This window comes from Pipra filicauda, unplaced genomic scaffold (assembly GCF_003945595.2).
Source record: "Pipra filicauda isolate LSUMZ 115617 unplaced genomic scaffold, ASM394559v2 scaffold385_size793830_pilon, whole genome shotgun sequence".
Classification (NCBI taxonomy): domain Eukaryota; kingdom Metazoa; phylum Chordata; class Aves; order Passeriformes; family Pipridae; genus Pipra; species Pipra filicauda.
In genome coordinates, this window is record NW_024104515.1 from 634028 (window position 1) to 651167 (window position 17140).

At 64.8% G+C, this 17140-nt stretch overlaps 3 protein-coding genes across 3 annotated transcripts; all 3 read right to left on the reverse strand.

The window, feature by feature from the left end:
* Window positions 1-2855, reverse strand: TCF15 (transcription factor 15). Its single transcript, XM_027721813.2, has 2 exons — window positions 2296-2855; window positions 1-412 (listed from the first exon to the last, which is right to left on the reverse strand). The coding sequence occupies exons 1-2, from the start codon at window positions 2770-2772 to the stop codon at window positions 338-340; spliced, it is 552 nt and encodes a 183-aa protein (XP_027577614.1). The 5' UTR covers window positions 2773-2855; the 3' UTR covers window positions 1-337.
* A 5766-nt stretch (window positions 2856-8621) lies between these two features.
* On the reverse strand, window positions 8622-10466 carry SRXN1 (sulfiredoxin 1). Its single transcript, XM_039384922.1, has 2 exons — window positions 9918-10466; window positions 8622-9736 (listed from the first exon to the last, which is right to left on the reverse strand). Exons 1-2 carry the CDS (start codon window positions 10176-10178, stop codon window positions 9533-9535), a joined length of 465 nt encoding a protein of 154 aa, XP_039240856.1. The 5' UTR covers window positions 10179-10466; the 3' UTR covers window positions 8622-9532.
* Window positions 10467-13600: 3134 nt separating this feature from the next.
* SCRT2 (scratch family transcriptional repressor 2) lies at window positions 13601-16727 on the reverse strand. Its single transcript, XM_027721810.2, has 2 exons — window positions 16485-16727; window positions 13601-14380 (listed from the first exon to the last, which is right to left on the reverse strand). The coding sequence occupies exons 1-2, from the start codon at window positions 16606-16608 to the stop codon at window positions 13674-13676; spliced, it is 831 nt and encodes a 276-aa protein (XP_027577611.1). The 5' UTR covers window positions 16609-16727; the 3' UTR covers window positions 13601-13673.
* Window positions 16728-17140: the final 413 nt, after the last annotated feature.

Here is a 17140-nt window from a genome sequence, read left to right on the forward strand (position 1 = left end):
AGAAAAATAAGGTTTTATTTTCCAAGCGGCTGCACGTGCACAACCAGCGTCCCCAGGGCCGCGACACCGTCCCCCTGGAGCGCCTCGACGCCGGCCACGCACGGGCCCCTTCCAGTCCAGCCCCAGGGCGCAGGGACCCCCCTCCCCGGCCCTGCCCCACGCGGGCAGCCTCGGCCATGGGAGCGTCCTCCCACCCCACTGCCAGCTCCAGGGCCGGTGTCGGTGTGGTGCCAGCCTGGGCTCAGCTCCCTCCCTCCCCGCTGCGGTCTCTGGGCTGGTGTGTGCGGGCTCCGGCCGGCTCTGCCGCTGTCTCAGGCGGGTGCTGCCGGACCCCGGCTCATCTCCGTGACACTCGCAGGGGGGTGACCCCTCGCACTTTCAGGCAGTTGCCCCCAAGATCCCTTCGACCGCCCTGCAGAGAGAGAAGAGAGAGCTTCAGGTATCGTGGGGTGTCCAGGAGTGGGCACCCCGCTCCTGCCCACTGTTCATCCCACCAAGTCATCCATGGGGACCCACTCTGAGACGGCCAGTTCTGCTTTCCTGGGGCAGCTCAGTGCTGCCTGGGATGCACAGACAGACAGATAGACAAGACAGATGGGGCTACACCTGGTGAGTGGCTGGCTGGGTGACTGGGAGGTGGGTGCTGTGGTGGAGCCCCCTAAGGTGGGTCCCCATGGCCTTGTCACCCTGCAGGACACAGCCCTAATGGCTGCTCAGGACGTGTGGTCAGGACCAGTGCCACCCCAGGACAGACCCACAGCCCCAGGCAGACCCACAGTCCAGACTGGGATGAGGAGGCTCAGCCCCACCTCCCAGTGCACCAGCACAACTTCAGCCCAGTACTGCCCAGTATAACACAGCACAGACCTGCATAGCCCAGATTTAGCCCAGAACATTCCAGTATAATCCAGCACAGCTCAGCAGAGCCCAGCAGAGCTCAGTTCCAGCCCAGGCCATTTCCAGCCTAGCACAGCCCAGCATGGCCCAGTACAGCCCATTTCCAGCCCAGCCCATTTCCAGCCCAATATAGCCCATTTCCAGCCCAGCCTAGCCTGGCCCAGCCCATTTCCAGCCCAGTATAGCCCATTTCCAGCCCAGCCTAGCCTGGCCCAGCCCATTTCCAGCCCAGCAGAGCCCATTTCCAGCCCAGCCCCAGAGCTGGGAGGCACAGAGCTGGATCTCAGCCCAGCTCCTGCCATTGCCCCCCAGAGTTCTGGGTGCCAGAGAGGATCCCGGGCCCCAGTGCCTCTGCAGCATCCCCTGGGTGTCCAGCACCATGCCAGCCCCCAGGTTCCAGTCCTGAGGAGCAGCCCAGGGTCACAGCTCAGCCCTGGCTGGAAGGTCCCAGCTAGGGGCAGCTCTACCAGGTCGGGTCGGGCCAGAGGACTCCCAGGAGGGCTGGAGAAGCTGCTGAGGGGGCGGCAGGAGCAGGGGAGCAATTAAAGATAGAGCAGCAGAAACTGAAAAAGGCCCAAGGGTTGGAGTGTGACCTGTGGCTGAGCTGCTTGGGGTTACATGTGGGACAGCTTGAGGGTCTGTGGGGACAGAGGCAGATCCCTGCTCACAGCCCTGCCGAGGGATGCCCATGGAAAGAAGCAGCTGCCAGGCCCTCACCCTGTGCAGCCCACCCTGGTCAAGGGCACCCAGGACCCAGGTGTGGGCAGCAGGATGGACTCACCATGGGAAAGGTGCCCCCTGAGCCACAGGGTGCTGGGGGTGTCAGCTGGCCAGGCAGGGTAGGGCAGGGGTGCTGTGCCAAGCCCCAGCTCAGCCACCCGACTGTGTGGAAGCTGTGCCAGTGCTGGTGACAAATCCTGCATGGGGACACTGGATGGGGAGCTCTGCCTGTCCCCATCACATCAGGGAGCTGCTGGGGGCAGCCCTGCCACGGTGTCGGTGAGCTGGCAGGGTTGGGGATGGAGATGGGAATAGAGATGAGGATGGGGATGGGGTCAGTGTGTGAGCTTTGAGCTTCCCCAGGGACAGCCAGTTGCCTCCAGCTCTGGGGTGACTGTTCAGCCCCCGAGACCTCCCAGCCCGGATGGACGTGGGGGAGCAGCCCGGCCCTCTGACGCGAGCTGGAGCTGTGGGCGTGCGGCTACGAGCAGGATTTGGCCGGGAGCAGCCAAAACCTCCAGTGGGAGTTGGAGCCAAAGGCTACAGTTCTCACTGAGCCATGCCGAGGCTCCTGCCCTGCTCGGCCCAGGCAGGGTCTGCTGCCCCCTGTCCCCTGGGGATGTGCTGAGCCTCCTGCCCCGCTCAGGCCAGGGCCCCCCAGCCCAGTGCCCCGCTCACCCCTTTCCGCTGGTTGCTGAGGCAGAAGGTGCAGATGCTGCGGGGCTGTTTGCTGTCCAGATCGCCCTTGGAGCCGTAGATGGCACTGAAGCAGGGCTGCCCGTCCTCGCAGCCCTCGCCCAGCAGCAGCACGTTGGCCAGGTGGGAGATGTAGCTGGAGGCCAGGCGGAGGGTCTCGATCTTGGACAGCTTCCGATCCACTGGCTCGGTGGGGATGAGGGTCCGCAGGGCGGTGAAGGCCGTGTTGACGCTCTGGGTCCGGTCCCGCTCCCGCGCGTTGGCCGCCTGCCTCTGCTTCACCATCACCATCGGCCCCGGCTTCCGCGGCAGCTTGCGGCGAGCCTCGGCCCCCTCGCAGCAGCCGAACGACTGGTCCGACGTGTCGCTCTCGCTCCGGTTCTCTTCGTCCTCCGAGAGGATGCTGAGGTCGGGGTAGAGCACACGGGCAGCCACGGGGCGCAGCATGGTGAAGGCCATGGCGGGGTGCCCGCCCGCGCCCCCGCCCCTGCTGGGGGAACCCCCCGGGCTGCGGGGAGCCTTCCCCCGCCGGCACAGCCGCGACGGCCGGCTCCGGACGCCTTCCCGCTGCCGCTCCGCTGCGGCAGCCGAGCAGGGCTGGGACGACTGTCTGCGGGGGGAATCGGGATTTATACGGCCGGGGAGGGGCTGGCTCTGGAGCCCACCCCCAGCCGGCCCCCCGAGCTCCGGCCAGCGGCCAGTGGCCAGCGGCCAGCGTCCTCGCCCCAGCCCCGAGAGCCAGCGCTGGCTCTGGCCACCGGCCTGGCCCCGCTCTGGCACGCTGGCTTGCCCACGGGCACCTTGACCCCAGGGCCAGGCTTTGGGTCATGCCCATGGTGGTATTGAACTGTGGCAGTGCCAGGGCCACCACTTGGCAAGTACTCCCTGTGCCATGGCCTCTGGCACCTATGGAGCGATGCCCACAGCTCTCGGGCAGCGTGTCCCCAGCCCCTGCCCAGCTGTCCCCTGCCAACTCTGGGCCTCATGCAGGGTGGCACTGGGCAAACACGGGGTGCAGAAGCTGAGATAGGGCAGGTACTTGGGAGCAGGTACTGGGGGTGTTTAACAGAGGGGTTGCCAGTGGGGGACATGCTGTTCCCCACACCCTGCTGTGCCCCACACCCTGCTGTGCCCCACAGGGACAGGGTCTGTGCCCAGGAGGATGTCCAGGGCAGGCAGGGAGTGGTGAGGGTGCAGCCCTGGAGGAATGCACCCCTTGCCCCCCCTGTTCCCAGGGCCTGGCACCCCACCTGCTCGCCATGGGAGGAGACTGGAGGGGGACACTGAGAGGGTTGGGAAGCACTGCCGGCAGCACTGCCAGGAGCGTTTCCTCCCGCCCGGGAGGAAGGTGTGCACCGGCAGTGGAAACACAGAGTCTTTTCCTGAAAGGGGAGAGATGAGCTGGCAGCAGCAGCAATCACCGGTGTCCTGCGGAGGGCTGGGGATGTCCCCCAGCTTGAGAGTGGTTCCTGGTCATTCCTGAGCACTCAGTACCACAGATGATGGTCACTCCTGCTCATCCTCACCAAGGAGGTCTGTGTGGGTCCCATTCTTCCTTCAACCCCCCAGCCCCAAGCCCAGCACCCCCTGGAGCAGTCAGGGAGGCAGCCAGCTGAGCCAAGTGGGCAGGAGGCTTCCTACCTGCCTTCCTCCCCTTCTTCCTCCTCCTCCACGATGCTCCGGGCATGGCAGGTCAAGCAGCAAAGACGCATGGAGGGCAGGACCTGGATCCTGGTGGATGGCCCCAGGGCTGACAGGGATATGGCCTGGGGACTTGGCAGTGCCATCTGCAGTCTCCACTGTCTGGCAGCCCCATAGCCAGAGGGAGATGCCAGTAGAAGTCTTGGAGGCTTGCCAGGGCTGGGACAGTGGCCGCAGAACGAAGCAGGCATGTTGCAAAGCCCACAGCAAGGTGGTCAGTGGGGGGGGCTGGAGGCTGTGGGATGGGGTGGCATCATGTCCCACAATGCCCTCCTGGCTGCTGGGCTCCCCATGGGGCTCTCCTGGTGGTGCCAGGGCTTGTGGCTGCTTGACCATGGCAGCGGCAGATGTGCTGCCTGGTACTGGTACCACTTCACTGCCTCCCTTCCCGCCAGCTGTGAGCAAACGGCCCCTCTGCCCCCTGCGGGGCACAGGCAGCCCCCGGCCGGCGGGACCCCCCTGCCCTGTTTTCCTTCACCATTTGTCTGCCTGTGCAGAGCCTGTAAATCACACAGTGAGGGGAGCAGAGAGCCAAGCTGGGGGTCCTGCTGGGGTCATGCAGGGCTGCACCAGGGAACGGGGTTCCCACTAGGGTTGGGGACATACGAGGCTGTGCTAAGGGCCAGGGATCTTGCTGGAGCTGGGGTCATGGAGGGGTCTGCTCTGTGTCCACACTGACACCTTTCACCATGCATGAAGGACACTGACCCTCTTCTGTAGGCCCCGCCCAGGCACAGAGCCCTGTAAAAGGGCATGTGCAGGCAGTGCCAGGGGTGGAGGTGGGGATGGGCAAGCCCCTGGCATGACAGGCACGGAGCAGGCAGGTGCCTGTGCAGAGAGGGGAATCTCTGCTCTGCCCCCCTCCCACCCCCACATCCTGCTAGGCTGTGCTGGGGGGGCCACAGCCACCCCTGGCCCTGACAGGCAGCAAGACGGATGGCAGGGGCTGTGTACTCAGCTGCACACCCCACACATGGCCACCAGCTGACACAGACAGGTTGGGGTGGGGGGTGTCACCCAGTCCCTGCTCTCAGCCGAGCTGCCCCAGGGCTTTTCTGGGGGGCACAGCCGTGTGTGGGGTGCTGGTGGCCTGTGCTGCTGCGCTGGGATCTGGGACATGGTGGGGCACAGGCAGGGAAGGAGCAGCAGGCACTGGAGATGGCTCAGCGAGGGGCAGGGGTTGCACATGCGTGCGTGTGTGTGGGTGAGCAGCTGTGCACATCTGTGCATCCAGGAGTGTGTGGGCACGTGTGCATGATGTGTATAATCGTGTGTGTCTGTGTGTGGATATACATGACTATGAGGGTGTGTGCACGTGTTTGCAGAGTGTCACACACGTGTGTACATGTGCGTGAGGATGCGTGTGCAGGGTGCCATGTAGACCCCGAGTGCCACCACCTCCTGCTGCAATGATCTCCCCAGGTTGGCACACACGTGTGACCACCACCTCACCAGACCCTGCACAGGGGGGATGGATGGACAGAAGGAGCTGTCAGCCCTGGCTGAGAGACCAACAGGAGCCATGGGAAGCAGGGAATGCTGCCTGCTCCCTGCCTATCCAGCTGCCCGTGAATGCTGCACGGAGGATGCATAGCAGTGGCCGTGTTTTCCTGTGCTGCCTGGCAGGCATGTGGTACAGGACGTGCATCCCCATGCCTGGACCCCCTTGGCCCCCCCAGCACTGCAGCCTCGGCTCTGACTCAGCCAGGCAGCACGAGGCTCAGCCGAGGCTGCGGAATCACAAACCTTCCGCCGGCTTGAGCGGGTGCCAGGACACGGTGGGGTTTGGCATCGCAGCGCTCCTGGCTGATCCAGCCAAACAAGCTGACCCCCGGGCAGAGGGTAGCATTGGGCAGTGGGTCAGGCATGCACAGGATCCTGTGTGGGACATATGCCATGGAGGGGACATGGCCTGAGCATGGGGTTGCAACCCTGACCCTAGTCCAACCAGGCCCTCCCAAGCTGGGGGGCATCAAGGGGTTGGGGTGCTGGGCACCCCAAGGGCTGGGTCCTGCCTCCACTGCCAGAAAAATGCCCCCTGCCCCCACTCCAGGGAGTGTTTATCTTTGAGGTGATACTTAAGTGTAAGAAAATAAACAGGGAGCAGATGGGCCAGGGGCCAGGGCTGCCCCCAGCCCTGTGGGGCCACTCTGGGCCTGCTGGGAAAACACCACGGCCGGCGAGGCAAATGGATTCCAGACCTGCGGCACTGATGGAACATGTGGCCACCAGGACATCGGGTCTGACCCTGCTGAGCCCCAGTGAAGAAGTTCTAGACTGACTGGTCCAACCCCACCCCACCCCATCCCATCCCATCCCACCATATCACATCTATCCCATCCCACTCCACCCTGTCCAGTCATATCCCATCCTACCACATCACATGCCATCCATCCCATCATATCCCTCCCCATCCCACCCCATTCCACTGAGTCCCCTAAGGGACTGCCTGGCCCCACTTGCCTGTAGCCCCTGACCAGTCCCTGGTGTTGGGGGATGTCCAGAACTGGCCCCTCTGCCTGTGGCTCTCCAATTTTGGGGTTCTCAGGCCAGTGAGGCCATGGGCTCAGGAGCTGCCCCATCCCTGCTGGGCACACGCATCCTCTGAGTCCAGGTGCCTCCTACCCCACGTTGAGCCCAGCAGGGCTGGGGTGTCATTCCAGGGGAGCCTATCCCTGCTCCCTAACACTGGGAGACCAGGGCTGGTAAACCTGGGAACCCCTGGAGCCCCCCTGGGTGGGGAGGAGCAGTCAGAGTCTCATGGGGGCCAGGCCTTGTGAAACCTTTGGAGGAGCAGGAGTGTTTTCCTATTTTCCAGTATCAGGGCTGTGTCAGGGTGACCCGGTGGGTTCCCAGGCAGTGTGGGAAGCACCAAGCCCCCTCCACCCCCGGGCTGTACCTGTGGGTCAGGGCTGCCGGTCTGGAAAGCATTACACGCCTGTCGTGCGGGGAAGTCTGTCCCAGTTCCGGAGCCGGGACCCCCCCCACCCGTCCTGGGCTGGGGGGAGCCCACAAAGCGCCTTTGTTCCTGCCCTGGAACGAATGGATTGGAAGCAGCCGGATCGGCTGTCAGCCGGCGACACCGGAGACCCCGCGGGTCAGGCAGAGGGAAGGGGGACAGGTGGAGGATGGACGGAAGGAGGCAATGCAGGGATCGCAGGCTCTGGCAAACCCCACTCCCATGCCAGCCAGGGGGTTGTGGCACCATCAGCGCCAGCTGTGGACCAGCTCCCGCTGCCCACACCATGCCAGCACCGGGGATGCACCAGTCAGGCCTGGAGATGCTCACACAGAACCTTGGACGCAGTGTCTGGTCCTGGTACCAGTGAGCCCTTGGAGCAGTGTCACAGGGCACCCTGGCGCTGGCACAGACCCCCGTCACCGTTTGCAGGGGGTGGGAAGCTGGAAGACCAGATCCTGCAGTGGGTCTCCCAGGTGGAAGAAGCCCCCATGGTGTGCAAGGAGAGGACTTGCAGCATCTGTGCATCCTTGGTTCATTTCCACTTGTGGAGTCCCAGCTCTGCTGAGCTGTCTTTCATCTGAGGGAAGAGGGGCACAAACTGTGGGAGAGGGGTGAGCAGAGTCCACGTGAGATGCCCAGCACTGGGGGCACACAGGACCTGGGCAAATACCAATCCCTGCCATTGGACACCCATTTGGGGCACCTTGGAGATGTCCACGCTGCCACAGGAGCTGCAGCAGGAGCTGCTGCCTCCTCCCCTCACCCCCCGCTCTCTAACAAGAGGAAACTTTTTAGCACGCCACAATTCTTCGGAGAAATTTATGGCCCATCAGGGAGCCGCGGGCCAGGGTTGCTCTCTGTGAGTGCTTGCAGGGCTTCCTCCCGGCGCACAGCCACTTTGATGTGGCACATGCAGCTCTGCCGCACTGGAGTCTCCCCCCCGGTCCCTTCCCTTGTCCAGCACTCCCAGCCCACCCTGCTCTTCCTCCCCAGTGGATCCTGCGGAAACGCAGAGGCAGCGGTGAAGCGTGCCCTGTCCAGTGCCAGCACTGCCAGCTCCTGCCATGCACACTACGCTGCAGAGCTGCTGCCTGGGGGCCATGCCCTCCATCCCAGCCCGTTTCTGCCCCGGGGAGGACAGGATCTGTCCAGGAAGGAGCATGACTGAGGAGGCAGAAGTGTCCGGCTGCAGTTCCTGTCCCAGTCCTGCTGCTGACTCATGGTGTGGTGGGTGAGTCAGTAGCCTTTCCCCTCCCTGGACGGAGGTTCCCGACTCGGAGGGATGCTGAGATGCCCAGGGGATGCTTGGGGTGGTTTTTCCAGCCTGTACATGGGGTGACGACGTGGTTCTTGCAGACATGACACCATCCCATCGCGGCGGGACCACATGTGATCCCACCGCCAGGCCAGAGCTGACCCTGAATTCAGCTGCATGGCTTGGCTGTCTGGCAGAGCACTGTCCCCGCACAGCATTCCTCCCCTTGCAGAATATCCATCCCCTTGCAGAGCATCTGTCCCTGTTCTGTGTGCCCACAGCCACTGCTCTTGCTGGTGCCAGGCCATCATGCTGTACCGTGCTGTGCCGTGCTCCGTCACTGTGTCCCTGCTCCCAATCCCATCACACCCCAGCACCAGGCCCAGGAGCTGTGGGGCTTTGATCACCTTTATTCCAGGTGCAGCAGCAGATGTCCCCACCCCAGCATTTTGGAGGTGTCCCCAGGGACAGGGGGACGATGAGATGCGTCCAGGGTTGGAGCAGACGTTTTTGGGGCAGGCACAGCCTAGGGTCCCCCCGATCCGGGCACAGGGTGTGCCCAGAGTCGCCGTGAGAGGGCTGGGGACTGGCCTTGCCTGGTTCAGCAGTGCCTCCTCCCAGTACCTCTGTGTCTTGATTCGACTGTGTCCCGTTTTGCTTCTATGCCTTCCTGGTCCGTCTGTATCCCTTCCCGGTACATCTGTGCCTCGGACGGGCTGCGACCTGTCCCAGTTCCAGTGTGACCTGCTTCAGTTCGTCCCGGTTGAGTCGTGCCCCGGTTAAGCCCCTCCTGTCCCTGTTCAGCCATTCCCGGTTGAGCCATGCCCCGGTTCCGCCCGTTCCATCACCGTTCAGCTATTCCCGGTTGAGCCGTGCCCCGGTTCAGCCCACCCCAACCAGTTCACCCCGTCCTGGTTCATCCCGTCCCGTCCTGGTTCATCCCGTCCCGTCCCGTCCCGGTCCCCGCAGTCTCCCGTGGTGGCGGAGCGCGGCACAATATCGCCACCTGCCGGCCCCGCCCCGCCCCGGACACCTCCCGGTACCGGCGAGACCCTGACCCCATCCCGGCTGGAGAGACTCCAGGGACTCCCCTCAGGGTTGGAGGACCCTGACTCTATCCTGGCTGAAGGAACCCCGAGGACCCGCGCCCCAAGGTGGGAGGACACTGACCCCATCCCTGTTGGAGGGACCCCGGGAACCCCCTCAGGGCTGGGAGACCCCAACCCCATCTTCACCAGGGGCTCCCGGGTAGGAACCAACGGCAACAGCGGGGGCTGCGGGTGCATCCTCGGGATGCTGGGCTAGCGCAGGTGGGGCGTGGAGGAGCCCAGGTAGGTTCGGAGGTCGCTGAGGGTAGAGGGGATGATCTTGGCAGGGATGGTCTCCCGCTGGAGTGCCTGGTGGGCTGCGAAGCGGTGGCAGCCCCCGAAGGAGTAGAAGTAGTCACCGCCCTCGCTGCCTTTGACCCAGAGCACGTCGATGGGGGGCACTCGCTCGGGATCTTCCTGGGAAGGGAGAGACACATCCAAGAGTAACACACTCCAGCACCCCCAACCCACCCCGACACCCCCCGACCTGCCTGTGCTGGGGCTTGGGTGCTGCGAGCTTCCCCTGCAGTGCCCCCCGGGTGGCACGGGTAGGTGTGGGAAGGGCTGCCCGGGCACCCCGGGGGGGGGCTGCACTCACCTGCAGGGTCTCCACCAGGCTCTGCACTTTCCCTGGATCCAGCTCCGGCGGGATGGGCCGGATGAGGACGCTCATGGGCACGTTGTGTACGGTCGAGATGTGCTGTGTGTGAATGCTCCGATCATCGGACTCGGCCATGGCTGCTGCTGTCAGCCGCCCTTGGCCTTCCTCCTTCCTGCCCAGCCGAGCCCTCTGCTCTGCCCCGAGCAGTGCAGCGCCCAGCCGGGCCGCTCTACTTCCTCCTGGCCCAGCCATCGTCATCGTCACCGCCCCCGCCCCGCTGTTTTGCAGAGTCACAGTGAAGGAGCAGGACGGGCTGCCGGGACGGGTGCCAGAGCCAGCTGGCCCTCTGCCTGCTCCTGCGAGCCTGCAGTCAGGGCTGCCCTCACCTCTTCATCCCCACGGGACACTCCTCGGCACGTGGCAGCTGAGCTCTCTACCAGCTGTGCTGGGGGTCCCTGTCTTGCCCCCCCACACCGAAAGCTGCCCGGGGGTCTCTTCTCCCACCTGGCCATGCTGGCACACTAAGGATCATTCTGCAGCATCTCCTCTGGGAGCTGGGATGTGCCCCCCACCTGCCTGACTGTACCAGGAACACATCCCCACCCCAGAGCCCCCTTCCAGCTACGCTGACGCCTGTGGGGTCCTCGGCGAGGAAGAGGAGGCATGACACAGCCCCAGAGCTGAGCAGCAATGCTGGGATTCTCCACAGCTGGGGCAGACACCTCGGCATTCCAGCCCTGAATCTTTCTAGGTCATTTCTTCAGACCAGTGTCCTAAACGGGGAGAGGCTCCCAGGAAGAACTGGGTCCCCCACCCCATCAGCTGCTGCAATCGGGGCACCCTGGATCCACAGTGGGGTTGTGATGCCGGCAGATGGCTGCTCCCGGTGCCCTCACCCTGGCTCCTAGGGGACATGGAGGGTCCCCAACCCTGGAGCTGACTAGGAAACATGCTAGTGATGGTCAGAGATGGGTTTGTGAGGCTCCGGGATTAGTATTTTGCAGGGTGAATTGCTGATGACTTTGCAGGTGAATGGTTGCACAGATGTCACTGGGAGTGCAGGACTCAGCGAGGGCACTGCTGACAAGCTGGACACCAAAAAAAATTTGCCCTCCCCCTTTGGCACTCACATGCGAGGAAGGCTGAGGGGAGAGAGGAGAGGGAGTTCCTGGGAGCAGGGTCTCTGCTGGATTGTTCCCACCATCCCTGACCACATCCCATGGGAGTGGATGCCAGCACGGCAACAGCTGAAATAAAATCTGCTCGCCGAATCCTCCCCATCCAGCGAGGTGGAGCCCCAGGGGTGTGTGAGCATCGTCGGCCCCCCCTGGGCTGCCCACCGGGCTCTGCGCCTGCTGCCGGGATTTCACACACCGCTTTACTTCCAGGTCAGTGCTCTGCCGTGCTTACAGCCCCCGGCGCCCTCACGAGCAGGATGGCATCATAACAGCCCCCCTTGTCACGGCAGGGGGCTGTCTGGCTGCACTGCCCACTGGCTGCAGGGCTGGCACAGCCACACGGGCAGCATGGGATGCTCCGGGTGCCTCAGCCACCTGCTCCCAGCAGGCTGCCAGGACATCGCCCCTCACTTTGGGGCAGTTCTGTCCACGATGCTCCAGCCCAGGACTAGGTGTGGGCATGGGGCACCGTGGGATGGGCATGCTGGCAGCTCTCGTGCCACCACCCACCACCGGCGGCACAAATCCCCTGAGACACGTGGTTAGTGGCAGAAATCCCTTTTATATCCCTGAATTGCGTTACAAGTAATACTGCGGGCGGCCGGATCTCAGTAGACTTGTCGTACTGGGGCTGGCGAGTACAAAACCTGGCAGAAAAAATCTATCATGCACGGAAAATTATTGCTGTAGTATCTGCTATTTACAGGAGAGAGGGGCAGCGGCGCGGTGCTCCGAGCTTGCCGGCCGCGGGACGCCGTGCTCCGTGGAACGGCGCCGGCGTGGTGGGGAAAGCCCGGTGGGTGCCTGCGTGGCCGGGGTGATGCTCGTCCCCTGCCTGGGGTGCGGATGCATGACCACCGTGCCACGGCAGCGAGGAGCATGACAGGGACATCCCCACTGAGCCCGTGACCAACGCGGGCACTGAGGCGGCGAGAGGAAGACGGTGCAGGGAGGAAGACGGTGCAGGAAGACGGTGTGGGGGTGCACGAGTGCGGCCCCGTGACGTGCCGGGCTGAGCCCCAAGGTGTCGAGGACTGGCACAGGGTGATGGGGCTGTGGCAGCTCGCGGCCCGAGGTAGGAGGCGGAGGCGTGGGTCGGGCCCCGCTCCGGGATGCCGTGCACGGCGCTTGCTCCGGGGCCGGTGAGGGGATGCTCCACCAGGAGGTTGCATAGAGTGGCTGGTTTGTCCCCACCGGGCTGGCACGAGGCACGGAGCAAAGCAGGAGCCTGCGGCAGTAAGGAAGACGAAGGAGAAGGGCTTTGCCTTTGGGGGAGGCTTGCAGGGCGTGGAGCCCAGGCTGCTGGGCCAGCTCGTGCCCTCCCCGGGCCCTGCCGCACTGTCCACTCTCGGGGTCCTGTCCCCGTCTGTGCCACCGTAGCTTGTCCTGGGCACGGCAGCTCTGCTGCAGCTCTGCCACCTCCTGCAAGCCAGTGCTGGCCCGGCCCGGCCAGTCTTGGCAAATAAATAGTGAAAAGCATAAGTTATAAATAATATAAATAAGAACATTTAAATAGACTCACCCAAACTTTACGGCTACTCTCACCCCCTCCTCCCGAGCGCAGGCGGGGGGGTGATGGCGAGGAGCTGGGAGTTGGCTGGAGAAGGGGCTGCGGAAGGGTTAGGGCTACATGGGGGGACAGTTGGGGGTTTGGGTGCTGCCTGCCCCAGGGCTGGGTCTCCAGCCCAGCTGCCAGCCCAGCCATTTGCACGGCAAGGGGGGCTGCACCTGTCTGGGGCAGGTATTTCCCAGCCCATCACTGTGGCGGAGGCCAGTTGTGCCTGGCCAAGCCAGGAGCTGGGATCCAATGGAGGACATGTCCCATGGATCTCTGCTGGGAGCCCCTTGCTCTTCCCCTAACTCTGGGCCTGTGGAGCCACAGTGCCAGGGTAAACACAGTGCCAGAGGGCAGGGGGGCAGCAGGGTGCCCTGGGTGGTGGGCTGCAGGGACCCCAGCCTCCAAGGAGGACTGGTAGCCCTGCCTTCCATCAGCCTCAGCAGCCATCAGTCCTGCTGAGCCAGCAGTAGCATCTGCCCATGGTCCCATCAGGGTTGGGGTCAAGGGGAGGGTATGCTCCTGGTGGGGAGCAGAAAAATGTCTTTTCTCCCCCAGGATCCCCCGGAGTGAGAAGTAGCAGCTCTAAATAAATAATAGTAATAAATTAAATAAATAAAGGTGAAAATCACAAGCTGGGGGAGGAAATCTATCCTGGATCTGGAAGAGGTCCCCAGGTGAGTCCCCTGCAGAGAAACCTGCCTGGCTGCAGGGGGAGCTCGGGGACCCATAGGCTTGGAGCTGGGTCCCACTGTGGGGTACCCCCTTCCCAGGGAGCAGTAGGGTATCCTTCTCCCAGGTGGGGAGTGAGTCTGCAGGGATGTGTCCTCCAGCCTCAGCACAGCTTCAAACTGGCTGTCTGCAGCTGCAGGAGTGCTGGCGTGGGGACTGGGACCAGGATGGGATGGGGATGGGGACGGGGTGGGATGTGGATGGGAATGGGGACAGGCACGGGATGAGATGGGGATGGGGATTGGATACAGGGATGAAGATGGGGATGCGCCACAGGGGGATGGGGGCCTAGTTCCCTATTGCACAGCTGTGTTCGGAGCCCTTGAAGCAGGCGGACTCGTAGTGCTTGTTGAGGTACGACTTGAGGGCGAAGGTCTTCTCGCACTGCTTGCACTTGTAGTGCTTGAAGGCCGAGTGGGTCTGCATGTGGGCGCGCAGGTTGGAGCGGTCGGCGAAGGCCTTCCCGCAGTGGGAGCAGCCAAAGGGCTTCTCCCCGGTGTGGGATCGCATGTGGCCCTGCAGCAGCCAGGGCCGGCTGAAGGCTTTGCCGCACACGTCGCACTTGTGCTTGAGGTTGTGGGTGAGGACGTGCATGGCCAGGGCGGGCATGGAGACGTACGCCTTCCCGCAGGTGGGGCATTTCCTCGCCATCTTGCTGTCCAGGCTGCGGTGGGTCTGCTTGTGCCGGCTGAGGTTGGAGGAGGTGGCGTAGGTCTTGCCGCACTCGGGGCAGGAGTGGCGGTGGCTGCCTCGGCGCTGGCTCTCGCTGCGCCGGCGCGACCGCCCGTCCGTGATGAAGAAGGCATCCATGGAGTAGCTGTCTGTCACCGCTGCCTCCCCGTTGAAGTAGCGGGCGGAGAAGCTGGACTGGGGGCTCTCGGGGTCGCTGTACTCCTCGTGGCCAGGTGCATAGGCTGGGTCCGGCGGTGGTGGTGGCAGACCTTGCTTCTTGTCTGTGTCGTAGCCAGCTGGTGCCAGGCAGTGCTGGAGGTACCCTGTGGGAACAGCACAGCAAGGTCACCACCCCTCCGGGCCAGCCTCACCAGGGACAGGGGAAAGACATGATCCAAAATTGCCTGTTGGAGGTGCAGAACTGGGGTTGTCCCTCCCCCACTGGTCCCAGTCCCCACTGAGTCACCTGAGCACTGGAACTGCCTTGTCCTGCCCTGGCTCCTGTCTGCATCTGTTGGCAGGATGGGTCCCATCCCATAGCGGTGGAAATCGGGAATGGGGCCATGGAACGTCCAGATGTGCCTGCCCCGGCTGTGGGCAGCCCCTGGGGGCCATTAGCCACCAGACAGCTGTCAGTGCCGGGAGCCTCATTGTTCACTGTGGCCGTGCTGGTAATGAGCTCTGCTCCGTGGGCAACCACAGTGAGGGGGACGAGGCCACTTTCCCCAGCAAAGGGGCTGGGAAAGCCATACACATCTCTGCTGTCCGTGCAGGGTCTATTCTCCAGAGATGGGGCAGTATCAGGAAGGCAGCACCGGGGATCCTGCACTCCCACCAAGGAGGGGGACCTACAGCCCCCCAGGTGTGGAGTAGGGCTCGGGTACCACTCCACCGGCATCACCCCCATGTGACATTGGTGCTGCTCATGACCCCACTTCACACGTGGGACTCCCAATCTGTGGCAGAGAGGGCGCCTCACTGGCATCCTGGTCCCTCCATCCTGTCACATGAAGGTCACCGCAGGAGCAGCAGTGCAGTCCCCTTCCCACTGGGCCAGCAACTCTGGTGGACACCCTGGAACTCCAGGACCACCAAACTGGTCCCAGCAGTCCCCTGTCTTGTGCACACTGGTCCTTGCAAGCTGCTTGGTAACAGAGGGGCTGTCAGGGGCCTGGGGTCGGTGCACGGCTGGGCTCACCAGTGCATGCTGTGGGGCAGGGTGAACAGCCGTGGCAAAGCATCCCCTAAACCCAGATCCCCGGCCAGCACCCACAGGATACCCTGCCTGGGGCAAGAAACCGCTGCCGTTTGTCCCGTGGCTGCCGGGGATGCCTGTGGTGGGGAGGGGGCTGCGTGGTGGGGCCCCCCCGTCCCCCGCGCCGTGCTGACAGCGCGGGCTGTGCAGAAAGCGCTCTGCTCAGCAATTTCTCACGTTGCCTCCGTGCATGCAGCAAGGTTATTTCCAGGAGAGCAGCGTCGGCAGCTTCTACCCAGCTGCAGCACATCCCTCCCCCACTGGCTCCTGGCTCCTGAGGAGGGGGGAACAGAGGACCCCCTGGCCAGACGGGTCTAAAACCCTGGCCCCGGGTAGGGAAAACCCATCAAGGGCTGGGGAGCACTACAAAAGGGGGGACAGGCACCGCAGCGGCTGGGTAATGTTGGCTTGTGCATGGCTGGATCAGGCCCATTCCCGCATGCAGATCCGTCTCCTGGCCCCCGAGCATCCAGGACTCCCCAGCCTAAGGAATGGAGCCCCCTGACCTCCCGTGGTCCCCTCTTCTAGGACAGGTCTCTGGGCCGCCCCGTCGGGGGGCTCTGCCGAGCCTGGGGGACTCCGAGCCCACCCCAGATTCCCCCCGCAGGATGGGGCTCTAAGGACCCCGGCCACCCCTAGCCCAGCCCTTCGCACCTCTCCCAGCGCTGCGGCGGGGGTGTCCCCCTCTTCTCCCCCGCCTGCTCCCCGTGCCCGGGGGGACGCCGGCCCCCACCGCGTTCCCAGGGGGGCTCGGGGCACCGCTGCGAACAATGAAACCCGCCGGCACGGCGAGGCTGCCGCCCCCGCCGCCCCTCGTCGCCCCCGCAACCCGGCTGCTTCGTGCACCCCCAAACTTGTCATGGGAAGGAGCCCGTCTCGGTGCTCCCAGGGCGGAAAGGGGGCTCGGGGCTGCCCACGGGGCTGACGCTGTCACGCAGGGGATGTTTCCCCAAAGGACCAACTTCGACAGCGCCCGGTGGCCCCGGAGCGGGGGACAAGACGACGAGGGATGACACCCCCCACCCCGCACCCCCTGCTCGCCGCGGGACACAACGCGGGGACCCCCGGCCCGTCCTGCCCCGCGTCCCCCTGAGTCTCCTGCCCGGTGCCCCGCCGGGCGCACAGACAATAGCGGCGGGGGGGCCCCTCTGGACCCCCGGCCCCGCACTCACCATCGCCGGCGGCGGGGCCAGGCAGCGTGTAGGGGGGCTCCAGGGGGGCGTAGGGGGGCGCGGGGGCCCCGGTGGCCGGGAACGCCTCCGCCTTCAGCTTCTTCACCAGGAAGGAGCGGGGCATGGCGGGGCCGGGCAGCGCTGGACACCTCCGGTACCGGCACCGCCACCGGCCCCGGCCCCCGCCCCGGCCCCGGCCCCCCCCTCCCCGGCCCCGGCGCTCGGCCCCGGCGGTGCGCACGGAGAGGCGCGGGGAGGCGAGTGCGAGGGGCGGGGAGGCGGCGGGGCGGCGAGGAGGAGGAGGAGGAGGAGAAGGAGGAGGAAGAGAAGGAGGAGGGGAGGACGGGGGGGGAGGAGGGGGAGAAAGGCAAGCGGTCGTGGGGGGAGGGGGCCGCTTCGCCTGGCCGCGCCCGGAGCCCCCCCCGGAGCCCCTCGAGCCGCCGGCAGTGCGGGGCGCCCCGGGCATCACGGCAGTGTGGGGTCCCCGGTCCCTCCCCCGGATTTCTCCCCCCACCCCGGCCACGGACAATGGGGACACGGGGGGACCGGGGGGTGGGACATGCCGCTGCCTCCCACCGCCTTTGTCTCCCTGCCGCCAGCCCCCAGGGCCAGGGAAGGACGGGGCTGCGGGGTGAGAGTCCTCATCCCGATGCCTG